This window comes from Saccostrea cucullata, unplaced genomic scaffold, assembly GCF_032062105.1.
Source record: "Saccostrea cucullata isolate Sc308-1 unplaced genomic scaffold, CSIRO_AGI_Scuc_v1 ctg938, whole genome shotgun sequence".
In the NCBI taxonomy this organism is placed as follows: domain Eukaryota; kingdom Metazoa; phylum Mollusca; class Bivalvia; order Ostreida; family Ostreidae; genus Saccostrea; species Saccostrea cuccullata.
This window is the reverse complement of record NW_026931372.1, coordinates 163,670-188,362: the sequence shown is the minus strand read 5'-3', so window position 1 is coordinate 188,362 and position 24,693 is coordinate 163,670. Positions and strand designations below refer to the sequence as shown.

Sequence of the window (24,693 nt, the reverse complement as noted above, 5' to 3'; positions counted from 1 at the left end):
TACCTGTGTGTAAATTTCAAACTTACAAATCATCATTTTACCCATTGTAATAAACGAGTGGAATTCCTTATCGCTAAATACAAGACTTTCGAGCTCTTTGTCTGCTTTCAAAAGTAAAATTAATAATCAAATCAAGGTCAAAAAATTCCTTTACTATCCTTTTTTTTGAATAGTAAAACATAATAAGATGATATCTACCCTTAAAAGATTGCTTTAACATAAGAACGTGGCATTACCTTGACTCAAGGTCATTTCTCCCTGTCCTCAGCTCTGACGGAAGACCTACTCGTTGCTTTGCAACTCTTTAATGCTTTGCAACTCGTGAATGCTTCACAACAAGTTCGGCTCTAGTTTATGTTTACGATTCACCGGTTGTTTTTAATTGTTAAACTCAGCACACACCATTGGAAACAGCCTAACAAAACTGTATGTGAGTTTTGCTTTCCAACATTTCTTCAATGAGTTTTCTGGATTAAAGTTTTAATATTTTTCATTAATACACACTGGTATATCAGTAAAGCTAGTCCAGAAATTCAAAGTTTCAAAAACTTCGAGATACAATAGGATTTTTTATTATAATTCAGTACAAAATGCTAAAGGGACATATATATGTCATTAAATAATACAGAAATTTGAAAAGAAAACATTAATTGCAAATGTATGTGCAGCAAGCATCTATAAAATGATATTGCATGGAATTTCAATTTGTGTCAAGCAAGCACCTATAAAATGAAATTGCAAAGAATTCAAAAACAAGAATCAATCAATATTGCCATTCTTTTATTCAATTTATTCATCATTGTTGAACAGAGTCAAATTTAAAAATAAAACTTTTGCTTTGTTTAAAAATAATATAAGTTGCGTTGCTTAATTCGTGGTCTCCTGTCATGTTCACTCCTTAATTGATTCATAATCCCTTGTCTGCAATAAAAAAAGAAAAGAAAATATTATAACATGTCAACAATACTATACAGTTATCAATGTATTGACGATAATCTATCACAGTGAAAAATATCAATACGATATTCTGTCACAGAATGATTGAATATCGAAAACTCTATAAATTCTCGAATGTGGTTAAAATAATTCCTGGCTTTCTCAGAAAAATCTCTAGAGAGGATAAATATGCTTTTTTACAAACTTTTCTTCCAATATATTGCTGAAAGAATGACTGCACTTAAGCTATGAGATTTGGATCCCGATATTATGCGCAAAATAAAATTCCAAGAGTCATTAAATTGATGTTTTAAAAGAAATAAAGAATGTCTAAAGAGCAGGTCTTGGTATATTATATTACATGATATTATTAAATAATCCCGAGCAACAGTAGCTTTTGAGACGGGGGTCTAACAGTTTGTCACATTTCTATTGTCATTCATATGCATACTAGTTTTCAACGACATTGTTTACAATTGCAACTTGGCCATTGGTGTCATTTGCAGAGAATATGTATTTTAATTTAAACTTATACATATCCAAGGGTCAATGATGGCCAAGTTGTGGCTCATATCTAATTCAAAAAAATCCCCAAACAAGGGTCGAGATAACTGCTAAATTAATTGGTTACCGAGCATCAATAATTGATATTATTATCAACTTACACGTGTGACATTCTCCTGTTCGATACGCTAACGCTTACATTGAACATTTCATTGTGTTTAAGTTTTCCATCGTACTTCCAACTTCAAACTATGGGAAACTTTTGCGCAAATTTTAATACTGTTTGAAGATAATATATCTCTTGTTTAACTTTATGCTTTTCATTAGGGGTGTTTTGAAAAAAAATCTGGTATTTACAGTATAAATAGTAAGAACATGTATAGGCTTATATTGCTTCTGTATTATGGTCTGCAGGGCGAGACACCTACCCTAAACATTAGAATCATTTATTTATTGTGCACCATAAAATCAACATGATCTCTCTCTTCTTCATTTAAGATCGTAGTGCAAAAAAAATATGTGCTAATGTTTACATGTACATTTCAACACCATGCGATTTAAATGTCTCCGCCTATTTGCGGATGCCCTTAATTAGAAAGTGGTCCCGTTCAACTTTCCGAAATTTAAGGCTTTTACATGTCTTTTCAATTACACTGTCTGTAAGAAAATTCTAGAAATAAATATTAAAAGCATATGCTTGCACAGTAATCATAGATTAATTAAGCGATATATTGTAATGTTAAGCTTAAAATGGATAGCCAAGAAGGTTCCAAATGACTTACTTAAGTGACTCATTCTTTATGTTTAGAATTTTTGTTCAATCTCATAACTGCAAGGATATGAATATCTGAGCCCCTTAAATATGAAATTTCAGCTTACATGTATGATAATGTGTAATGATTTATTTTAAAGACGGGGCAAATGGAAAAATTAACTAAAATTTAAAAATAAGAAAAGTTAAATACCTTGATATTTTATTTCCGGATCTGTATTTTTTAAATATCATTAATGACAAAAATATTGCCTTATTTGTGGAATAAAATTAAATGAAAGACAAAATCCCACTCCACTTGTGGCATAAAATTCACTTTCAAATAAATAACATTGAATAACGTCAGTATTAACATACAAATACTTTTCAAATACTTTTCGGGATCAGAGGTCACATATGAAAATCTACAAAGTGTTTCTCGTTGTCAATTTCATTTTTGTAAGAATTTGTCGAAGTAATGATCAAGTGTTTCAATTCAGAAATTCTGCTCATTTGATAAGTTTTTTGTTTAAAACGTTAAGTAATGAACGAATGTAAATGCATTTAAAACTAACAAACTATTGTGATACAGTGTTTTCATTTCCAGAAAAAAATATAATGATAAAATCCTGAACCACATTAGAGTCTGGGCCATTTACCTTTAGCAATTTCACTTGCCGTGTAAGTTTATCATTTTCTTGTGAGAATATCTCCTTTTCTTTCTGCAAAAAGTTCACAAAATTATTTTACATCAAATTGTAAAATTAAAATAGATTTTGCTGCCTTAGACAATATTAAATGCTGGTATTTGAATAAACTATAGCTTGCTATTATTACTTTTCTTTAACAAGTAGAAATACTTTTTACACATAAAACTGTAGCTTGATTCTGTCAGGGCCAGTTGTTTCATCATCTTGTAGATTTCGTTAGAAAATTCTTGTTTTCATTTAATCAAGACTAGAATTTCACTACACACAACATTGCTTCACATAATTGTTTTGGTTGTATATTCTATAACAATTAACACCCTACCATTGACACTTTACGTAAGTACAATATGATGCTAGAATTATCAGAAACTCAATCTTAATTTTCATGAAATGAAAATTTAATTTATCAATATCTCAGTTGAAAAATTCCTTTGAGCGGAAGAAGAGCTTTTAAGAAACACCCTTTATATCTGCTTAACAAAAGTATATCCAAAAATGTCAATTAAACTGTGCATTAATTTTTGCACTTAAAAAAATATATTCAAACAAATAATATGACAAAACAATATTATACAAATATGGACTTCAGGGTAGGTCGATATGTGGTTATAAGGACTAATTGTAATTGCTATTGACCGAAGACACAGAGAGTGATAGCGACCGAGCCTACGAGGTCGCTATCATTTTCTGTGTCTTCGGTCAATATCAATTGCCAAGAGTCCTTATAACCACATATCGACCTACCCTGAAGTCCATAATAGTTATATTAAAAACACGCTCCTTATATTATGACGTCACGTTCTACGTAACTTCAGTGCAACCGAACGGCGTGTCGTGCGATATAATTTCCACGGACGTGCTTTTGCATCGATATCACAAAAGGAGGATCCTTTCAGTCATTGAAAATTACGAAAATAATCCTCTTATATAATATTCTTTTTCATAAGAGAGGAAAACGTTTATCAACCAAAAAAAAATTAAAAGTAAGGGGCTAAACAGAGAGAGAGAGAGAGAGAGAGAGAGAGAGAGAGAGAGAGAGAGAGAGAGAGAGAGAGAGACTTACTATTATGGCTTTTAATCGAGATTGAAGACGATCAATTTCGCGTGAAGACAACTCCTTTTCTCGTTGTACATTTATCTCTTTTGCCTATAAATATAGGTATAATACCCGTGAAGTGTAGTGGTTTACTAATTTGACCAACTGGTCAGACCTGACTAGAGGGTTGTCCGGATTCGTTTCCAATTTGCAATGGAGTACTAAAATTGACATATTTCCATAAAGTAATAATACATGTATTTTGAGACGTCCCTAAAATACCTAGATGGTATATTTTATAGCAGTTTGACTTGTACATGTACTCAAGTCAATATATCTTATATACAGTATAAAACTAAACCGTTTCTTTAATGTCGCCTTTTTATTTTTTGCAACAAAACCCAGTTTGTTGCACCTTACATGATGATTTTCCACAGAATTATGCTCCAATTAAAAGAAAATGATTTTTGATAAAATAATAAAACCATCAAATATAATTCAATTTCATCATAATTGAATGGCTTATAGGAAAATAAGCACAGGCCCTGGAACTATTTTCAAAGTATTTACCTTTCTTCGTCTTTGTTCTCGTACAATAGAAGACAAAGTGTACAATATTGGGTTGAGTGCAGAATTAATTGGCAACACAAGCACAAGTATCCAGGCATAAACCTCCTTTGATACATCGAAGCCGCAAAACGTCAGCATTCCTAAAATTATGCAATGATTTTTTATTGTCTCAGAATAATTCACATACGATATGTTTGTAGATGTAGTTCTATTGTTATCTTTTTCTTCATTTTTTTTTATTATATAAAGATTCTTTTTCTTTGGGAGGTTCAATCACGGTAGCCTAATCGACAGGGCACTTGCCCCGTGATCGGAAGGTTGTGTGTATAATAACGGCCGAAACAGACTTATCATGGCTTTATTTTTTTATGAGAAGAAGAGTAAAACTGGATTCCTCATTATCTTTCAATTTTGACCTTGATTCGGCACTTAGGGCCATTGAGAAGTGAATGTTCTTTATCGTGTTAACGTCTACCGTGGCAGGGGACCTATGTGTTAAGGTCATATTCGAAAGACCTATGACTTTCACTTCTATTGCTGAGCACTTGGCAAAGGAACATTCACTACTTATGTTTATCTTTTAGGTTTTTTCGCTGTGCCCAAAACTAGGATAGAACCCGGACCTCCCTTTTAGAAGTGAACGCTCAATTATTAGACAACCGTGACCAGTGAAATATTGTCCAATAACTTACCAATGATTCCTATAGGTATCCAGCAAAGTAGATCAGTCAGAACGACGGCAACAACAGACTTGGCTAAAGCTACCTCCCTACGGCGGACATTTGAAGAGTTACACATTCTACTGGATTTCATGACTTCTGAGAGAATCACTATTTGACCAACAGCAATACCGAGAAAAATTATAAAGTTAAAACCGACAAAAATGACCATAGAATATTGCCAGCCAGTTTGTCTATAGATCGATAACGGTAGAGATATACAAATAGGAGACTGCGCATAATAATCTCCGAAGAGTGATATTTCTTCCAACAAAATAGGTAACACAGATACAGAAAGTGCAATGACCCAAGACAATAGTGATGATCCAAAAGTGAAAATTTTTTGTCTTTGAATAAAAGGATATTTTATAGACATGACTCTATCAACAGTTATTAATAGAACAAAAATTGCCGATGCCTCACTGGAAATTGTTGCTAAGACCCCAGCAATTGTACAAAGATTACTATGTCGCCAGGAATAGTCATTTATTCCGTAATTCCCTGTATATACTAAATTCATTATAGCAATTATGTATAGATATACTCCCATAAAACACTCAAGCAACACTCAAATTTCTGCAAAAAACTAAGTAGGAAATAGACCTGTTCTTAAAAGTATAGATGCTACTAATGAATGCAATCATATTCCCAAATGTTGCAAGAAGAGCTATGTACCAAATAACGACATTGAGAATAGGAACACTGATAAGCTGATCACAAGAAGATATTTTGTTTGTAGGAGCAACACATTCTACTTCATAGATGCTTTGCGGTTTTGCACAACATATAGAAAACACATCCACATGGAGTAATTTTAGATTTACCAATCCAACAAACTTCCCATCAACTGCAAAAATGTCATTGTTTTGAATAAACAGATACTGTAAACTTTCCAAATGCAAGAAAAAATCTTAATGTTGTCAGTTCTTTAACGTTAAAAAATGCCTTCTCATGAAGTATGTTGATCTTATTATGATTCAAATACAAAACTTTAAGATTATCTAATGACTTAAAGTAATGTTCCTCAATGAGAGTCAACTTATTGTTAGAGAGGTCAAGAAGAAGTAATGAACTTAAACCATGAAAAGCATTATTTTTTATTTTTTCTATTTGATTACTTTGCAGATTTAGATTTTGAAGCTCTGTCAAGCCAGGAAAGCTTACACGCTTCAAAATTGATATTTTATTAAAGGAAAGGTCTATTAATCTCGCAGAAGAACGCGATAAAGGAATTAAAGATTCCATATAAACTATTGCATGGTTTTGTATCGTTAAAAAATTTATTCTCATGTAATATGAAATGATTTTCTTACCTTCAAAAAAATAAACGGAATCAACGTAATTCATATCAAGAACACTGAAAAATGTCCTTGAGTTTATCTTCATTTCTAGTGATGCTCGAAACAATCTTGTTGTAAATATCAGTACAACTGAATGATTGGATGATGAAAAGGATATTCTGAAACTACTATTTACAGATGTGCGTAAATCCATGTCAACATACATTTCATAAAATGAAAGAAACGCTATGATATTTTTTTTCTCTTTTTCATAATTCAACACGCTTATTTCTATTCTAAAATTTGATCCTTCTAAAGCGGTCAATATTGTCAAATGTTTTACTGTACAGTTTATCAAATGTAATGTTTGTAATTGTGCCATAAGTGATTTTGTTTGAATTAGAGTAATATTTTCAATTCGGCTATTATAAATAATTACATGCTGTAAGTTGGGTTTCTTCCGTTTGTCAATACGCAAAAACTCAATGTATGAATCTACAATATCCAAGGAGTAAACAGGAAAAGAAACTTCAAAGTCAAAGAAAACCCGACCACAATGAACATTTCTCCATTCCAAAAAATGGTGAAAGTTCACTACAGAACTTGAACACATATTTTTGAAGTTGTGGGAAAAACAGGAAATTGGACAAAACTGAATACATTTCCATAATCCTGAAGAAAAATTACATTTGGGAGTAGTTTCCTCAATCCTTTGATGTTTAAATAAACCAAACTCCTCTATCGTTTGACTTGCATTGCTGATAGAACCCTTAGTTACATTCATTTGGTGAAAGTCATTATCAGAACTATTTGAGGGCAAAACGTCTGATGAATTCGAACAAGTGTCATCTTTTGATTTTTGTAATATACTGTTATTCGAAAAGTGGTGTTGATCAATGGATAAATTCAAAGTAATATTTGAGGGATCCATGCCACATACTGAACGTCTGGGGTTACCTGCAACAGGCAAATATTCAAATTATAATTTAGGAATGCATAAAGTGTTTAAGGTGACTAAAGATATACAGTAATATTGTACTAAAATATTTAAAGTGTTAATAATTGAATTCGGATTAGAATTGAACTACTTTGTATCTAGTACGTATACTTCAAAGTCTCTCAATGTATCACTAAAATGATTTTTTTCAGTTATGTATTCTCTTTTTGCAGTTACATATAGCAAAACTACAGGGATTTGTTTATATAGCATTCAAACCTTCATTTATGTTTAGGAATGGTTAAGAGAGGACTTACATTCTTGTTCGTCACTTCCGTCGTAGCAGTCTCTTTTTCCATCACAATAGACGGTCTTTGATACACATTCTCTACTTTCATAGCAGCGAAACTCTCCAGTTTGACAATAATGTGTAACTACGATTTGCAAAGAAGAAAGGGGGTCTTGTTAAAAATGAAGCTTAATTTGCAGAAATCCATAATAATTGTGATCGTTTGATAACTTCTTGTAATTATGAATTATATGTACATGTTACTTGTGTGCAATGCTTTATGCAATCATTTTTTACAACTCTACTGATTTGGTTCCATATTGATGGATCAAAAGCTGCAAATACTCATACAAATACTTTGTTAAGCTATATGCAATGAAAATCGGTTAGTGCGAACACGGATATTTTGAATATCTGGCTATATTGAAGTTATCTTGGATCCTCAGCGATATATTTTTTACGAATTCCATTTACTAATATAACGAATTACGGATATAGCGAAGTAATTTTATACATTGTAGGTTCAAGTTACTTCGTTATAACTGTGTTTTACTGTATAAAACATAACAAAATAATATAATAACCAAAAGTAATCAAACTACATTAATGAGAAAAAAATTCCAAAAGATAATCATGCTCAAAAAAGCAAAATATATAAAACAAACTGAAAGTAAAGAAATCACTGATCTTAAAACTTCAGAGATAAAAAAAAGTATGCTATGGAAGGGTAAATTTACGTATCTAATGTCAATGCAAACAAACATAACAGCTACAAATAAACATCAAGATTTAGACAGGATTCATTTGTCACCATGGATTGGTCTCGGTAATTTAAAAAAAAATTAATGACATTTTCGCTTATGAATACAGTAGCAGTTATTCCATATATGGTGACATATAAGTGAAACATTAATTTTTTAATCGATAAAGTGATGGTATGGAATTATTTTCTATTGACGTAATCCCGTGGGGATCCGGGTTAGAATAGGTCCTCAGTACCCCCTTGCTTGTCGTAAAAGGCGACTAAATGGGACGGTCCTTTGCATGAGACCATATAAACCGAGGCCCCGTGTCACAACGGGTGTGGCACGATAAAGATCCCTCCCTGCTCAATGGCCCTGAATGCCGAGCATAGGCCTAAATTTGCAGCCCTTCACCGGCAATGGTGACGTCTCCATATCAGTGAAATATTCTGGAGAAGGACGTTAAACAGTATACAATCAATCAATCTATTGACGTAGCACACAAGTAATTTGGTTAACTTATTAAAATTCCCTGTATTATATAAACTTGAGATTCAATGTAAAGTGATTTATAAATTCAAAATAACCCTTGAGTTCCTTAATATTAATGTTGTATAAAGAGTTTTAATAGATAAATGATAAATATTTTGTAATAATTAATTTAAGAATAATAGAAAATGATAAATTAAAGCAGCTAAAAAGCAAAAAAAAAAAAAGTTCAGAGAATGATTTCCATGACAAAACTTTGTATTGTTTTAATCAGGAAGCAATTTGCATCCCGATGATATTTAGCGCTTTTATGTTTTATATTATACTAGAACAAAGGACAGCCACTTAGTACAGAAGAGAAACAAGGGAGATTGGCATGACTGCACCTTACAAAGATTTAAAACTATTCAAATTGTGTTTTCAAATAAAATAATTAATATATGATAAATGTAGTTAATAATATTAATTTGAATAATGTTTTTAAATCTTTTTACAACATTTTACTTTTTATTAATAACAAAAAATTAAGTTATATTTGAATTTGGAAATTTAAAAGATTTTTATTTTTGAAATATCAACTGATACTGTAAAGGGGATTAATTTCACGGGTTGTAATTTTCACGTTTTTCTCTCATCTTGCACGATCGCGGTTTCTTGAATTCGCGGATTTGGTATGTAATAAAAGTTGCTTCCCTTGTCTCCATTTAACTCATACCGTAGCTACATGTAAACGACATAAATCAGCGTTATGTTTTTATTTCACGAACAACAGGGTACGTTATTATAAAATTGATAGATTTTATAAATTTTAAATTAACACAAGTGTAGTTATTTATAGTCCCTAAACGTAAAATGACTTTCCTATATGCTATTACGATGAGTGCATGTGCACCCGAGATCTTCAATACAACGCGGCGAAAAACCACTGGACGGAAATAAAAGTTTTTATGTAGTTCTACGAAATAATATCCTTCCACACTTCCTTCGTCAGTAAGTTCGATATTTATTTGAAAGATTTTTAAAAAAAAATGGTCGATAAAAACTACATGAACTAATATGCATGATAATGCAGGTAACAAATACACGTGGTAACATTAGGTATGCACGGGTAATCAAAACCCATGGCCCACGTGTTTTGATTGATGAAACATAAAGCGTTGGCTATTAAAACAGCTTTTGAACAAACACAAATTATTATCTGCCGATTTGAATTAAAGTAAAGCGTGGTAATTAAAATTAATTGAATGACAGTACTACTCGCAATTACTGAAATGATCATTGACTGCATGTACACCAATATAAATCTATCGTACTAAGTCCATTCTCAAAGGACAAGATAGGGTAAGAGCCGAATCTGGCCCCCTATCTGATATAATAATCAGAACACTGGTAAAATTGTGATAGTTTGTAGTTAAAAAGTTAAAATGATGCTTACTTTGAGACAAGCACTAATTTTGATTCAAAGCTTACATGGAAGCCACTAAAGGGTGCAGAAATAGGACATTTTTCTGAAATTCCTCAATTTTGGTTGAATTTCATCATATTTGGGATACATTTCTCTTCGGAAAACATAGAGCACACGCTTGCCTATCTTAGATTTTTACACATATACTGCATCTGATATCAGTGTATAAAATATATAAATTTGGTAGATAGGCAAGCGTGTGCTCTATGTTTTCCGAAAGAAAATATGCTGTAAAATTAATGAAAATTTCCTTAAAAATGAGAAATTCCTAAAATTGACCTATTTCCTGAACTCACTGTGACCCCTGTATATTTTAAATCTTAAAACCAACACTCATTTTGTGGCAGGGCTGAAAACAGGTTTTCATGGATAAACTGTTTGATCATTCTGAAAGACACCCAAAATCGGGGGCCAAATAATGGTCTTACCCTATCTAACGTTAATGACATAAAAAATTTCAGGAAATACCGAATAATGCTTGGAGTTCCAAAACAAACTTCAGAGTTTCTCACAGCAGAGTACCATGTCAATTTACAACAGCTTCTTGGAACACAGAACTTGCTGGTCAACAACAATCTGATCCCTTATGTACCCCTAAGGAATATGAAGCTAATTTCTTGTCTTCAATAAGGGTAATGCATACCAAACCATGAAAAATTGCATGTCAGCTGTCTAAGCATTTCATGGTGGGGTCAAAATTGAAAGAGGAACTTTTATCAACTTTTCATAATTGTATGTCTGAACCTTTCAATCTGGCACAATTATGTTGTTTTCTTCACAGAGAATGACTGTGCCTTTGAATTTCATGTATTTGAATTAAATCTATAAATGCCTTATCTTGTTCTTATTTATAAATGTTTTACGGTTAAAAAGAAGGATGAGAAAGAAAGAAAGTTACTAATAATTAGAAAATGTGAATGAATTTAATTAATTTATTTGATAGATTGATTGATTGTTTGTTTACTGTTTACGTCCCTCTCCAGAATATTTTACTGATATTGAGACGTCACCATTGCCGGTGAAGGTATGCAAATTTAGGCCTATGCTCGGCACTTACGGCCTTTGAGCAGGGAGGGATCTTTATCGTGCCACACCTGCTGTGACAAGGGGCCTCGGTTTATATGGTCTCATCCGAAGGACCGCCCCATTTAGTCGCCTTTTACGACAAGCAAGGGGGTACTGAGGACCTATTCTAACCCGGATCCCCACGGGGCTCATTTGATAGGGTAAGAAAATTAATCCATTTTGTATAACAGAACTTGCCTACGTCACAATGAGTTACTCAAAAACGTATTATTTCGCTTGACGTTACATTTTAAAATATGCTAAATTTGGGACCTTTTTTCCGGAGCAAAAATGCCGCATTGTCTTTTATGACAATTACGGCATACGATGGTGTAACACAATCAGCGTATTAATCATAAGTTTGATTTTAAATTGATATATTAATTGTACAATACATTTATCTATCTTTTAAAATTGTGTAATGAATTATAATTGATACTATCAGTGTGTAGAGCGAGGGATAATAATACCTTAATTACAAACTTGTTTACAAATTCTTAGCGAATGGATGCAGTAAGATTGCGTCTTCATTTGAAGGACAATCAGTTTTTACGATAAATTGTTCTCGAACATTGACACTTCCAATTAGACTTTGTGCAAAGTTACAGCTATCTAATTAACTGATGAATGTGCAAGATGCACAATGTTAGTGGTAACAGTGAGCATTCCCGTATCCGAGAAGGAGATTTTAGACAGAGCTTCAGTGAGAGGCGGACTATATTAATATTGATGAAGTGACTCTCCGATTTACTAATTGCTATTACCATATTCGTGATCCCTATGATGCAGTCTCATGTACAAATTATGTGTGTACTTAGTATCAATGGCTTTTTAACATCTTAGCTCAGCGTACGACGAGAGCTTTTACCATCTTAGCACCTAGACGAACTACGAAAGCTTTAACGAACTTAACTCTAAGACCTTTGTGAAACAATGAATATGTGAGCTTTCACCATCTTGGCTACGACATCTTTATAGTTGAGCTTTACAAAACTCTTTTTAATCCAAACACATTGGCTAATTGTATTATTATGGGCCAGATATGAAAAAGAAGACGTTAACACTTTGTCAGAATGGATTAAATGTATCAGATCCATGATAAAGTCGCGTATTAATTAAAAGATTGAGGGCAATATTAAAACCATTTATCCCTCTGTTAATTACAAAGTGAAAAAAGAAGTATTAAATAGATTACATGATAAGTACGTACTGGTCCCTGCCGACAAAGCAGGTAACATTGTTTTCGTTGGTGAGGATATTGTATTGTAGAAGAACTTGGATTTACTTCTACAAGTGGTAATCCCACTTAAACTCATACTTCCCTTTCTAAGAAAGAAATTCCTCAAAATCATATGCCAGTTTGGAATATTTTTAATATTCCAGCGCCAAAATGAATTTGAAGTACCCTTTATACGTACATTGGATTCCGAAACTTCATAAGAATCCTTACAAACAAAGATACATAGCGGGTTCCAGTAAATGTTCAACCAAGTAATTTTCGTTACTCCTCACTAAGATAATGACAGTAGTGAAGGAAAAATTTGAGTACTTTGCAACAATATATTTAATAAGTGGTTTGAATTAGATGTGGATGCTAAAAAATTCCAAAGAACTTTTGGATAATTTGAAATCACAAGATTTTGTTAAAATCAACAGCTTAAAAACTTAAGACATTTCAACTTTATACACAGCCATCCGCAACGATAAATTTAAATCCAGGCTTTTTGATATCATTGACAGCTGCTTTTTCAATAAAAAATGGAGCTGGTAAGTTTACTTACCTGGTCATTGGTCATTTGCAAAAATATTTTGTTAAAACACATTCTGATTGCACTCACAAGTACTCTGGAGTTGACATCAAAAAGATGCTTGAGTTTCTGATTGACAATATCTACGTTGTTTTGGAGAAACAGGTCTTCTAACAATCTATTGAAAATCTCATGAATATCAATTGCACTCCGTCATTAGCAGACCTATTTTTGTATTCATACAAAGCAGAATTTGTGCAAAATTGTATGTGTGAAAAAAAGGAAACACATGTTGTGGCGTTCTATTTCATCATTTTTATGTGAAGGCATTAAATAGGCAGGGAATACTGGAAGCTTGGGAGATAACATATTTATACCTTTCTTCAGCCCTAGTCATAAAATCCTAGATTCATCGCGTGCTCTAAGATGCACTAATAAAATTTCAAATTTTAAATAAGTAGACCTAATTGCTTTCAGGTCTTTATGTAATATAATGCTCTTCTTATATATGAATACCGAACATGCCTTGATCTGAGAGAGAGAGAGAGAGTATCTGAATGAAAGTGGATCACGATTTTAAACTTACCGTTACAAGGACCCATGCTGATATATATGTCATCTAAAATTGCAAATTCTGTCACGTTGGGAAAAACAAAGAATCTAGATTGGAACATCAACTGAAAAAGAACAAAATTTTTTACAATTTTTTATCAAAAAACCTGGAAGATATGTATGTAAGTCATTTGAATGTATTTCTTTCCTTCCTTAAAGAAAAAGAGATCTTCGTAAATTCTTAAAGTCATTTTTCATATTTATGTGCTTTCAATAGGCTAGAACAAATAGGTGAATTTATCAGATTGTATTTTCTTTAAATTCAGCTGCGTAATTACATACCTTATAACTTAATACCGTTGGCAAGTCAACAGATTCCCTCTGCAGATAGTTGTTTATACCATGGTTCCTTTTAAGTATTGCATTCTTTGAATATTGCAACTGACCGCGAAATAATTTGTGTACATCACTATTACTTGGTATGTAAGCTACTATTAATGAACCAAATTTGGATAGTTTGTAAGAATAATGAAGGCACCGGACTGTATATGCTGCTGGGAGATCTTCACTCAATAGATAATTAGATGGGTACATATAAATATTGTCCGATATATCAGGATTTGTAATATATCGTTTTAATTGTAGGTCTTCAATTCCATGAAGTAAGGGAAATGTTCTTGAAGTTGATACAAGGATAGTGCTTTTTGGTGTAAATCCTGGAGCATAAACAGAACAATCTTGTGTTATTTCATATTGGGCATATAAGACACTTTTTGTTGAAAGTTGAGATTTTTAAAAAATGCAGCAAACACTGTTTATTGACTTTAAAACTTTATCGATAAAGATTATTTTTCAGGAAATCTGGAGTGTTCCAATTTTTTCGTCTGCTTCATGACATCAATAAGTATGGAAATGAATTTTAAAGTGAAAGTGCGCAGGCCAAACTGTCGCACTGTCAACATATTAATTCTTGAAAGATTGTCAAGAATTAAATGCATGATTGTACGCGGGAATGTTAAGGAAGCATAAAAGTCATTTTTGCGGAACTTTAGGCTTTTTGAAGAAGAAATGAAGTTTAAGTAAGTAAGTGAGTAAATTTCATTTAAAGTCTGCATTGTATACATTACATAATATGAAACATGAGGTCTATACAGCTCTTAAACCGACTATCAAAGTCAAAATATCACAAGAAAACATTTACAACATAAATTAACATGCAAAAACACATGTACATATATACATATACATATGGGTATAAAAACGAATTTTAAGAATTAAACAAATGTTAAGAATTTATAATTTCTGTAGAATTAGTTAAAGAAAAAAAAGACAAACTTGAAAAGCAAGATGATTGCATTTAGAGGAACAAAAATAAATACAAGGTGAGTATTATTAATAAATAAATAAAAGTCATATGACAGTAATAAGAATTAAGCACTACGTTTAACCCTTAAAGTCAGAAAAAAATAACTAATTGTACTATTACAATGTAATAATAATAAAAAATGAATAAATAAATAAAAAACGATAAATAGATAAATTTAAAATTTAGAAAATTAAAAATTCACACAGACATAGCTAAACCAAATTGAGAAAAAGAGGAAAAAAAATTAAAAATAATTAATTTATGTTCCACATCAATACACATCCTGCCTAGTGATTGGGTCAGTCCCTACCTACACACATGTAGGTAAGATATGCATTGTTGTGAGGGTGAATAAAAAATTGAAAAGGCCAAATATTGAAAGAAAATAGGATCCTGGAGAGATTACACCTTTGCCATCATAAAGATGTTATTCCAAAGGTTACAGTCCACAGGGCCCTTATTATAGGAGATTTTTAAAGTAAATAACAAAGTTTAATTTATAGCTATAAAAGAAACACTAGAAAACAATAAAATAAAATGAGGTGGTATCAGTAATGCAAATGAAAGATTTAAAAAATAAATGAAAAGTTTCTAAACTAAATGAATAAGTAACAAATAAATATTGTCTCATCAGCTATGCAGCCCCACGCTGTGGTTTCTGCAGGAACTACATTTGCATTTTCCCCCGTCCATGTTTCAATAAAAGTTTTAAATTGGCTGAGGGTGGAAAGTTCCCTAGCATTTGGTAAAGAATTCCACAACGTAGCAGCCGTATAGCTGAATGAGTGTTTTCCATACCTAGTGGTTCTAGGCCTAGATAATTCCAGAGTCTTTTGATACCTAAAATTGTATGTGGAATTTCGCTGTTGAACTAAGTCTTGCAGGAACAGTGGACTTTGATTGTTTATAATTTTGAAAACTTCAAGGGCCATGGCTCTCATACGCCTGATTTTTAGTGATGGGAGGTTTGATTTTTCTTGTAGGTGGTCATAACTGCTTGTGTAGTCATTATATATGAATCTTAGTGCTCGCTCTTGATTTTTTTCTATTTTTTTTTTTTTTTGCAATTTTGTTCACTGCTAAAATGTCATACCAGAAGACAATAACTAAAGTTGGACATTATAAAGGAGTGAAGGATGGTAAGATTACCCAATTTACAAAGATGTTTCCCGACATGTTTTAAGAAATTTAATTGTCGAGCTGCTTTCTTACAAATATTTGATATATGAGAATTGAAGTTTAAGATAAAATCAAAAGTAACACCAAGCAGTTTCACTTCACCCTCACAGGCAAGAGTTGTACCATTCAAGTTTAAAGTAATGTTTTTATCATGCATCGTTTCCACCAGTGCTATTGCTTGGAATTTTTCTGGGTTTGCCTGCATTTCATTAGCTGAAAACCAATCGATGACAGTGCCACTTTCCTTTTCAAGAGTAGTAATAACATTTTGTAAGATAGGATCAGATTTGGATAAGGTATTATCATCTGCATAGTTGTACAAGTCTGATTTTTTTTTTACAAAATAAAAAATATCATTAATGAAAATATTAAAGATAGCTGGCCCAAGAATTGATCCTTGAGGTTCACCTTTAAAAAAATCCAACAAGGTGCTTATATTTTGACTAATTTTGACACACTGCTTTCTGCAAGAGAAATAGTTCTTCATCAGATCTACCGCAGATGGATAGAGACCATAAGATCGCAACTAGGTTAAGGGCTACCCAAGGTCGATCAGTGTATGCAGAGCTTCGGGAATTCGATTATGACTTTACGGTGAAATTGTACATATAAATCTCGACGAATAAATAATAATTTTCTTTTTCATATACTCTTACATACTTTGATTTCCCATGATAATTGTAAATATTAATCAGTGTGTAACTTATCTTGTCATTACAACACTATTTGAATGTAAAATCAAAGCCAACTTGATCTCGCTATACTAACAGATATGACGTCATAGGCTAGTTTGACACGCAGTTTCTCTGTACTTGAGACGCAGATGAAGCTATTGGCTGAACTGAAAATATGAAAATTAAATCTAAATAAGCGTGATCTGACTATAATTTATTCATATTTTTGAATGCATTTATCAATATTTCACAGTCTTATTTAATTAATAACTATTAAGTCTCTTATAAAGCCGCAGTCATGCACTTTTATACAGAAACGTACTACAATCACATGTACATTCCCTCCAAAATCTCAAAAGTTCAACGATATCCGCTTGATTATATATTATAATATTTTATACACCTCTAGCTATTGTCCCTACTATTTTGAAAAGTGATGGGAGCACGTTGTGCGCTGTTGGGTTTTTCCGTAGTTTTACATTTCTTCAATGCGTATAGTGTAAATGCACATAGTTTATCAAAAGTCGGCTAAAGTTTATATATTTCCCGGGCATGGAGAAGTTGCTCCCAGCACTTTTCGGGTTAAGAAAATTGTCTTAAAAAAACACAATCAATTTCATAGTGAAAAATTATCCGTATATCGTTGAACTTTTACGATCTTTGTATCCGTACATATTTTTTCTAATTTTAAACATGTCACGTGACAAACAGCTGATGTACATGAAATCGCGTTGGCCGAACTCGTTTGAGACCCCATACATACATATGCATTAGTATAGTTCCCATTAAATTAAAACTCATGTTAATAAAAAATTTCAACATTATATTGCTTTTTTCGGAATATTTTAAGGCTTATTTCCTATGGGCGGCCTTAACCTAGCTGCGATTTTAGTTTGAGCAGAACAAGATCATGAGGGAGACAATCAAATGCCTTGGATAAGTCCATTAAAATAGCAGCAACATATTTATTTTTATCAAGAGCTCTCTTCCAATCCTCGATAATTCTTAATAAGGTCGATTGGCAACTATACCCTGATCTAAATGCCGCTAAATAAGGGTTAAAACATTTCTCAAAATAGTTTGATATTTGAGTGTTGATTGCATTTTCAAAAACCTCGGAAAGAGCTGGGAGGACGCTTACTGGTCTGTAGTTTTCCTTATCTAAGACACTGTTCTTTTTGTGAATAGGGACTACTTGGCCTATTTCCAGGAAATCTGGGAAAACTGAGGATGACAACGACATATTTACAAGTTTGGTCAAGGGACAGGCTTCGCGTAATATCTTTGTATCGTAGTATCTTTGGGGAGATCCCGTCTATGCCGTAGTTTTTCTGGTATTCATCTCACTAATTTGTTTACTTATAAATTTTTCATCAATAAATTTAAATTGAAAAGATTGATCACGAGCTGTGGTAAGTTTTTCCTAATTGCTTTAACACTTGGGTGATTGTCATCAGTGCTTATATTTGAATTTCCTATGTTTTGGCCACATAAACAAAGAAGTCGTTAGAGACTCCTAGTATTTTGGATTGGTCAGTTTCAATCACATCATTTTCTAAGAAGACTGTATCTTTCTGTGCATAACTGCCCTTGTTTGTTAAAAAAGGTTTAATAGAGGACCAGAAGTCCTTAGATTTCGGACCACCTGTACATCTTTCCAAAAAGTAATTATTAACGGATTTATTCTTTAACTTTGAAACATAGTTTCTTTGAACTCTATAGGCTTCCCAGTTCTTACTTGACCTACAAGCTTGGTATTTGTTGTGTAGCATTTTTTTGTTATAGATATCTTTGCGTAGCTCTTTATTCATGTAAGGAACTTGATTGGGTCTTATTTTTCTCATTTTCTTTGGTGCATGCTTGTCTATAATGGTTACAAACTTGTTGGTAAAATCAGAAAACGCTAAGTTGATATCATTATGGTCCTCATAATTGAAATCCACCTGCGGAAGATCTGATATAAAAGATTCCTCATCAAAATTTTTAGAAGTACGGCACCTCTTACATTTGCTATCTGGTTGATTGATGTTGCATGTAAATTGAACACCTATAAAATTATGGACATCACTGAGGTCACAGCTAAAGGTGCATACCTTGTTAATTTTAGTATCATCCTTAGTCAAACAAAAGCCAAGCAGACTTGGTTTAGCTATTTTGGTGAAGGAAGTTGGGCCTTTAAGGTCTTCAATCCCTAATACGAAGAAATTCAATAAATTGAAAACATAACAGATATGTAAGCATTGAATACTCGGTTTATTTAGACACACTTCCCATTTATTTTTTACTATAAGTATGTTTAGTGGGATGTGTCCTAATTCATGACCTTGAATTTTGGTAAGAGTTATCTCCCCTTTTTTAATTAATAAAAAAAATCAATTAAAAAAAATTTTGCTGGTAAAAAAATTGTTTTCAATTATCATTCTATTTTAAATATTTCAATGCATCTTTCCACCGCAGGATTTATTGATATTCAAATTATTTGAATTTTTATTTTGAAAAAACGCTACAGACTTCAATGCAATCTTTGCTAATTAACTACTGCTTAATTAATGAACTTTTTGAAAATTTCTCATGGGCAATTCTTTTCCATTATAAAATGCTCTAATATAATATCAGAGTATCATGTAGTTGACGGACATTTAAGGGTAGAGAATTTGGTCCCATTAGGGATTGAAATCCTTAACTAGATTGGTAAAATAAAAAATATCACAGATGTCTAGCAAAGGGGCGCTTTAATCCTTATCTAGCAGATCAAAATTCAGATCTCCTATAAACATAATGTTATTGTATTTTGTAGTTATTTTGTCCATCGTTCTGCAAAAATCATCGTAAAAAGTAGAATTATGAACATTTGGTGGTTTGTATACACCAGATAAAAACCGTTTTTGACTATCAACTGTTATTTCCAGACCTATTGATTCTAAAATTTCAAACTCAAGTTGCTTTTTCCTATCCTCTGCAATATCTGAACGTGAATAAGCTATAATCCCACCCCATGTACATTTCTATCAGCTCGCCATAAAGTGAAGTTATCAATGTTAAAAATAGAATCTGAAAAAGAGTAATCTATTTTAGTTTCAGAGATGAAAAGAATGTCCACGAGATTTCTAATCAGGTCTTTTATACTTTCAAATTTAGATCTTATGCTGTTAACGTTTAAACAGCCACACATGAGATTTAGTGGTAGTTGCTTGCGAGTGTCTCTTAATTCGCTGAAGATGTCATATTCAGGGTGCTCAGAATACATAGAATCATGGTTCGAGTTTCCTCTGCCGGTGTTCTGGCTCTCGTCGGCTTGGGGATAAGTGGGCCTGTCGCTCTCTGTAGTCAATAACATTCAGGATTCAAGTTTTAGCACCGAAATTCTTTTTAATCAGGCAAATCATAAAATTTATAATAGTGGGAAATTTTGTTTTTAAGCGCCTAGCAGGAAGAGAGTAAAAATGCCAATTACCCTTTGCTCGAAAGGACAGTGAAAAAATCAGGATAGGTTTTTTTTGTGGTTTCCTAAAAGGACAATGAATGTTCTTGAGATCTTGATAAATTTTTGGACTTGGAATGGTCTTAATCTGTGCTAAGTTTCAGGTAAGTTAAGTTGAGCTGGTGTAATTTTTTTAATCATTTTTTATATCATAAAAGAATGTATAGCAAAACAATTGGTAGTCTGTGTCCAGGTCTGTATTGAAGTAGCCACTTTAGAATGTCGGGAGTAAACTGAACTTGAGAAACCAACAAATACTATCGAAAGACAAAGGTTTAAGTCATCAAAGTCACATGTTTATATTGGCCTATCAAGGTATTTATCTTATTATAAATGTTTACCGTTTATATCATCGGCGTTTTTCACAGTCATTCTTTTCCAGCTTCTAACACCTTTCAAATGAAAATAGGTTTCACATTCTGTCGTAGGAATGCGGCATGCAGGAGAAACATATCTTGAACCATATATGTTCCATCCACATAAATCTTTCTCAAAGTCACAGTCAACTATAAAAGAAACTTAATTTGTCTTTATAAGTCAAACTTTCTTTCAAAACATGTGAAACCAATTTCGCTACATGGAAAATACGAAATTTATCCACAAAATACATTTTATTCCAAAAGTAACATTTCAATTAAACTGGTCTTAAGGATAGTCTAGACACTTCTCACAAAAGTTCTAGTTATAAAGAAATGTTTTGCAGTTTGAGTGATCTGCCATTAGAAGTATGATAAAAAAAAATTATAACTTTAAGTTTAAGTTAATTTCACAATTTACAATAGATTTAACAATTCTTAGCTTTATATGAAAGAAAGAATAAGTAAATGAATTCATTTTTTCCATTTTATTTCCCTATGTAAATAAACAAAAGTGATTTCTGCTCATTAATGTCTATTGTTTTTGAACATTTTTCCTGCATAAATAAGGCAAGTACCACATTTAGAATTAACTATATACACTATGGTTCTAATTTTCACACCTTTATGTGATATATTTTTTCCAAGTCCAACAATATCTTTTTATCAGTGTTTAGAGCATCATTAATATGATGCCATTTTGTTTCTGTCTTAATCTTTTACAAATCTTTATTCTAGAAGAAAAAGCATTGGCATTGCAATCATTTGATTTCCATAGAATAGTTTATTCTGATTGGATATTTTTGATGACTGCATCAATAGAATTTGGGGTCACTTACTCTGAGCAGCCGGAGCTACTTTGACCAACTTTGCAAGTAAAATTTTTTCCTTCCATATAACTTTGAAAAGAGAAGTGGTATACAATATAATTTTACTCGGTTTTCCTGAATTTCAATTCTTGTTCGTAACGTTCCTTAGTCATTTTCTACTTGCGTTTCATTTCACCCCCAGCCCTTTGCTAAATGAATCGGATTCGTTTGCACTGACAACAATGCAATTGCTTTTAAAAAGAAAATTGCTTTGTATGAGATCACTGTTATAAACAATAGAAGAATGAAGAGTATTTCATGATACAAAAGCGAAGATATTAAGTTAATGTGTTAATTCTTAGGAAACAAATGTATGCATAAAATTACATTGAGCGAGGACGGATATTTGTTATGAATAATAGAACTGTGAAAATTTATCTGAAACCAAAGTAAATCACGTTAATATCACATTTATATGTTACATGTAAATCACGTTTGCATGTAAATTTTTAGGAAAGGAATATATGAAAAAAAGGCACTGAGCAAGGACAGAACTATTTTGCTATTTTACAGTTGTCAATTGACTCTTCCAGATTTCGAAGCATGTTGTGTTAGGCATGGACAGGTTGTGATACGTTTACGTGAAATTCAGATGAAGAGTAGCGCAAAGCAAAATTCAAAATTTCTGTGACGTAGAAAGAGTTTTTAAGCTTATATCTGAGTAGCTTTACTTTACATTTACGATCCTAACGATATCAGCTTACCGAATAATATAACCACTGAAATTAAGCAAAGATGTATAACACACGAGGTTTTTTTTTCTGGTATTGTTAGACAATTCCGGTAATGATACAACAAAACATATCTGAAAACGGTGTTTGTCCATTCACATGTACATTGGGCAATTAGGCTAGGTCTAACTACATGTTGGACAGATAATCATTCATTCACAAGTTAAATCTAATCATCGAAAAGTAGATATCAAATGATAATATTAATTATTTATATTTATTTTTGATCAATATATCATAGACATCTTGAGCGTAACAAATTATCAATGCAATTAGGGGGAGATCTGTACATTCAGCCATTTTAATTTCAACAAGTGGTTGTGATGTATTCCTACGTACCGTTGTTATGCTTACATGTAGATCATATAGTAAAGTGAAAGAAAGTTTCATTTTATTATCCTCCGATCATAATTGAATAATGAAAACCAGTAATATTTCTTTTCTCTGACCAACGTATCGAATAAGAATTTGGACGGAATACTTTTTGTTTCAATGCACTACGCCGTCTATCAAAGTAAAAAAAAAATCATTTCTCATAGCTATTGTAGGAAAAAGAAAAATATTTGTCAGTATGCTGTAAAATAAACTACAAGTGATGGTCTACAGATCAAAATTCAAGTTCATTACTGAAGGATGTTTTTGTGTTTGTCCTCCCAGAATTTTTAGAGTAACTGAATGACATAAAATTTAATACGGAAATTTGCATGGTAACATCTGATTTTTGAAAATGTCAATATTGGCCAATTTTTGTCACATTTTCGTGAAAGTGCATACCTTAAAGGAAAAAAAAACATAAAGTTTTTCAAGCATCGTAATTGGTTTAAAAATTGGTAACAGCATTAATTTCAAATCAGATGCATATAGAAAGGAGCAAAATATCTGCAACTTCACGTAAGAGGTAAAAAAAAAAATAAATTTTTCTGTGACTTTCATGAATGCTTTTTTTTTTAAAAAAGAAAATTCGTAATGCTATTTTTCTTTTTAAATTTAAAGTCTTCTACACAGTTTTAATTCCAGGACATTTCAACATACCCTGAAATCAGTTGCTTAATATATGAAATTTATTCTCAAAATAAATTAAAATGATTAAATTTCGTTCCAAATTCTGTGTTAATTAATTCAATTTTTCGGACAAAAATGATTTATTACCTGAATCATGGTCACTTCTACATAGCATGGAATTTTGAACAAAGATGAACAATGACAATATGATTCTTCTCATTTTTCTTGCTTCTTTGAGTATTTCGTCCCTAAAAATTTTCGTGTAGGAATATTCCATTTAAATTAAAGAAATCAAATATAAACAAATATGGATAAAAAATGTATAACAGTATTAAGTTCATGTTCTCTATGTTTCTTCCCAGAAGTTTCATATAGTATATTTATACTTCTAAAAATAATGTATTAAAAACATTGATTTACTGTAAGAAAACAAGATGTGCTTGTGAAACACTATGCTCCCGGTGGCAACAAAATTCCAAAAAAAAAATTGTAAATTTTCATAAACTTCTCAGACATAATTCTCTTATTAAACGCCGGTAATTATAATAATAATAATAATTATAATAATAATAATAATAAATCAATTTACGTACCTTTTAAAGCTTTCACTTAAGATTCATCAGAAGAAAATGCGAATGTTTCCTTTATCTAATTATGAGCCTTACAATAGTGTTCCTACAGCTTCTCAATTGACATTCTAATGTGGAAGTGAATACTTATCAACAGAGAGAGGCTTTGGATATAAAACGTTTCCAATAATTGAAACATTATCGTAAAATACAAAAAAAAGGAAAGACCTAGTTTGGCCATTTATAAAAACTGATATAAAATCAATAACAATCGATATTTTATCTTGATTAATATGACATGAGTTGTACAAAAATATTGCATTTTTTTATAAACATTTAAAAAATATAAGTATAAAAATCATCAGTGATGTAAAATTAGTACTTTTTTAGGATTCAAAACAAAAAATTTATATTATTCAATTATTCATTTAAAGCTAATTTAATCAATTTTTGATCCTACGATACAGGTTAAGATATCGAAGAAAACCGTCTTTTGTAAAATTCAGTGCTTCTCGGGTCCATTATTAAGCCTTTATTTGTATTTGATTAAGAGGCATGGATACAGTTTCTTTTGAATTTTAGTATTCTAATTTTAGTAAGCAATTTTATTGTTTACAATTCTTTACGAAGATAGATCTAATGAGCAATAATATTTTTTTGATTTATAAAAGA

At 31.7% G+C, this 24,693-nt stretch overlaps 1 protein-coding gene across 1 annotated transcript; it reads right to left on the bottom strand.

Moving 5' to 3' along the window:
- Nucleotides 1–837: 837 nt before the first annotated feature.
- Nucleotides 838–5,582, bottom strand: LOC134232363 (relaxin receptor 2-like). Its single transcript, XM_062714305.1, has 5 exons — nt 5,200–5,582; nt 4,508–4,647; nt 3,965–4,048; nt 2,851–2,913; nt 838–921 (listed from the first exon to the last, which is right to left on the bottom strand). Exons 1-5 carry the CDS (start codon nt 5,396–5,398, stop codon nt 892–894), a joined length of 516 nt encoding a protein of 171 aa, XP_062570289.1. The 5' UTR covers nt 5,399–5,582; the 3' UTR covers nt 838–891.
- Nucleotides 5,583–24,693: the final 19,111 nt, after the last annotated feature.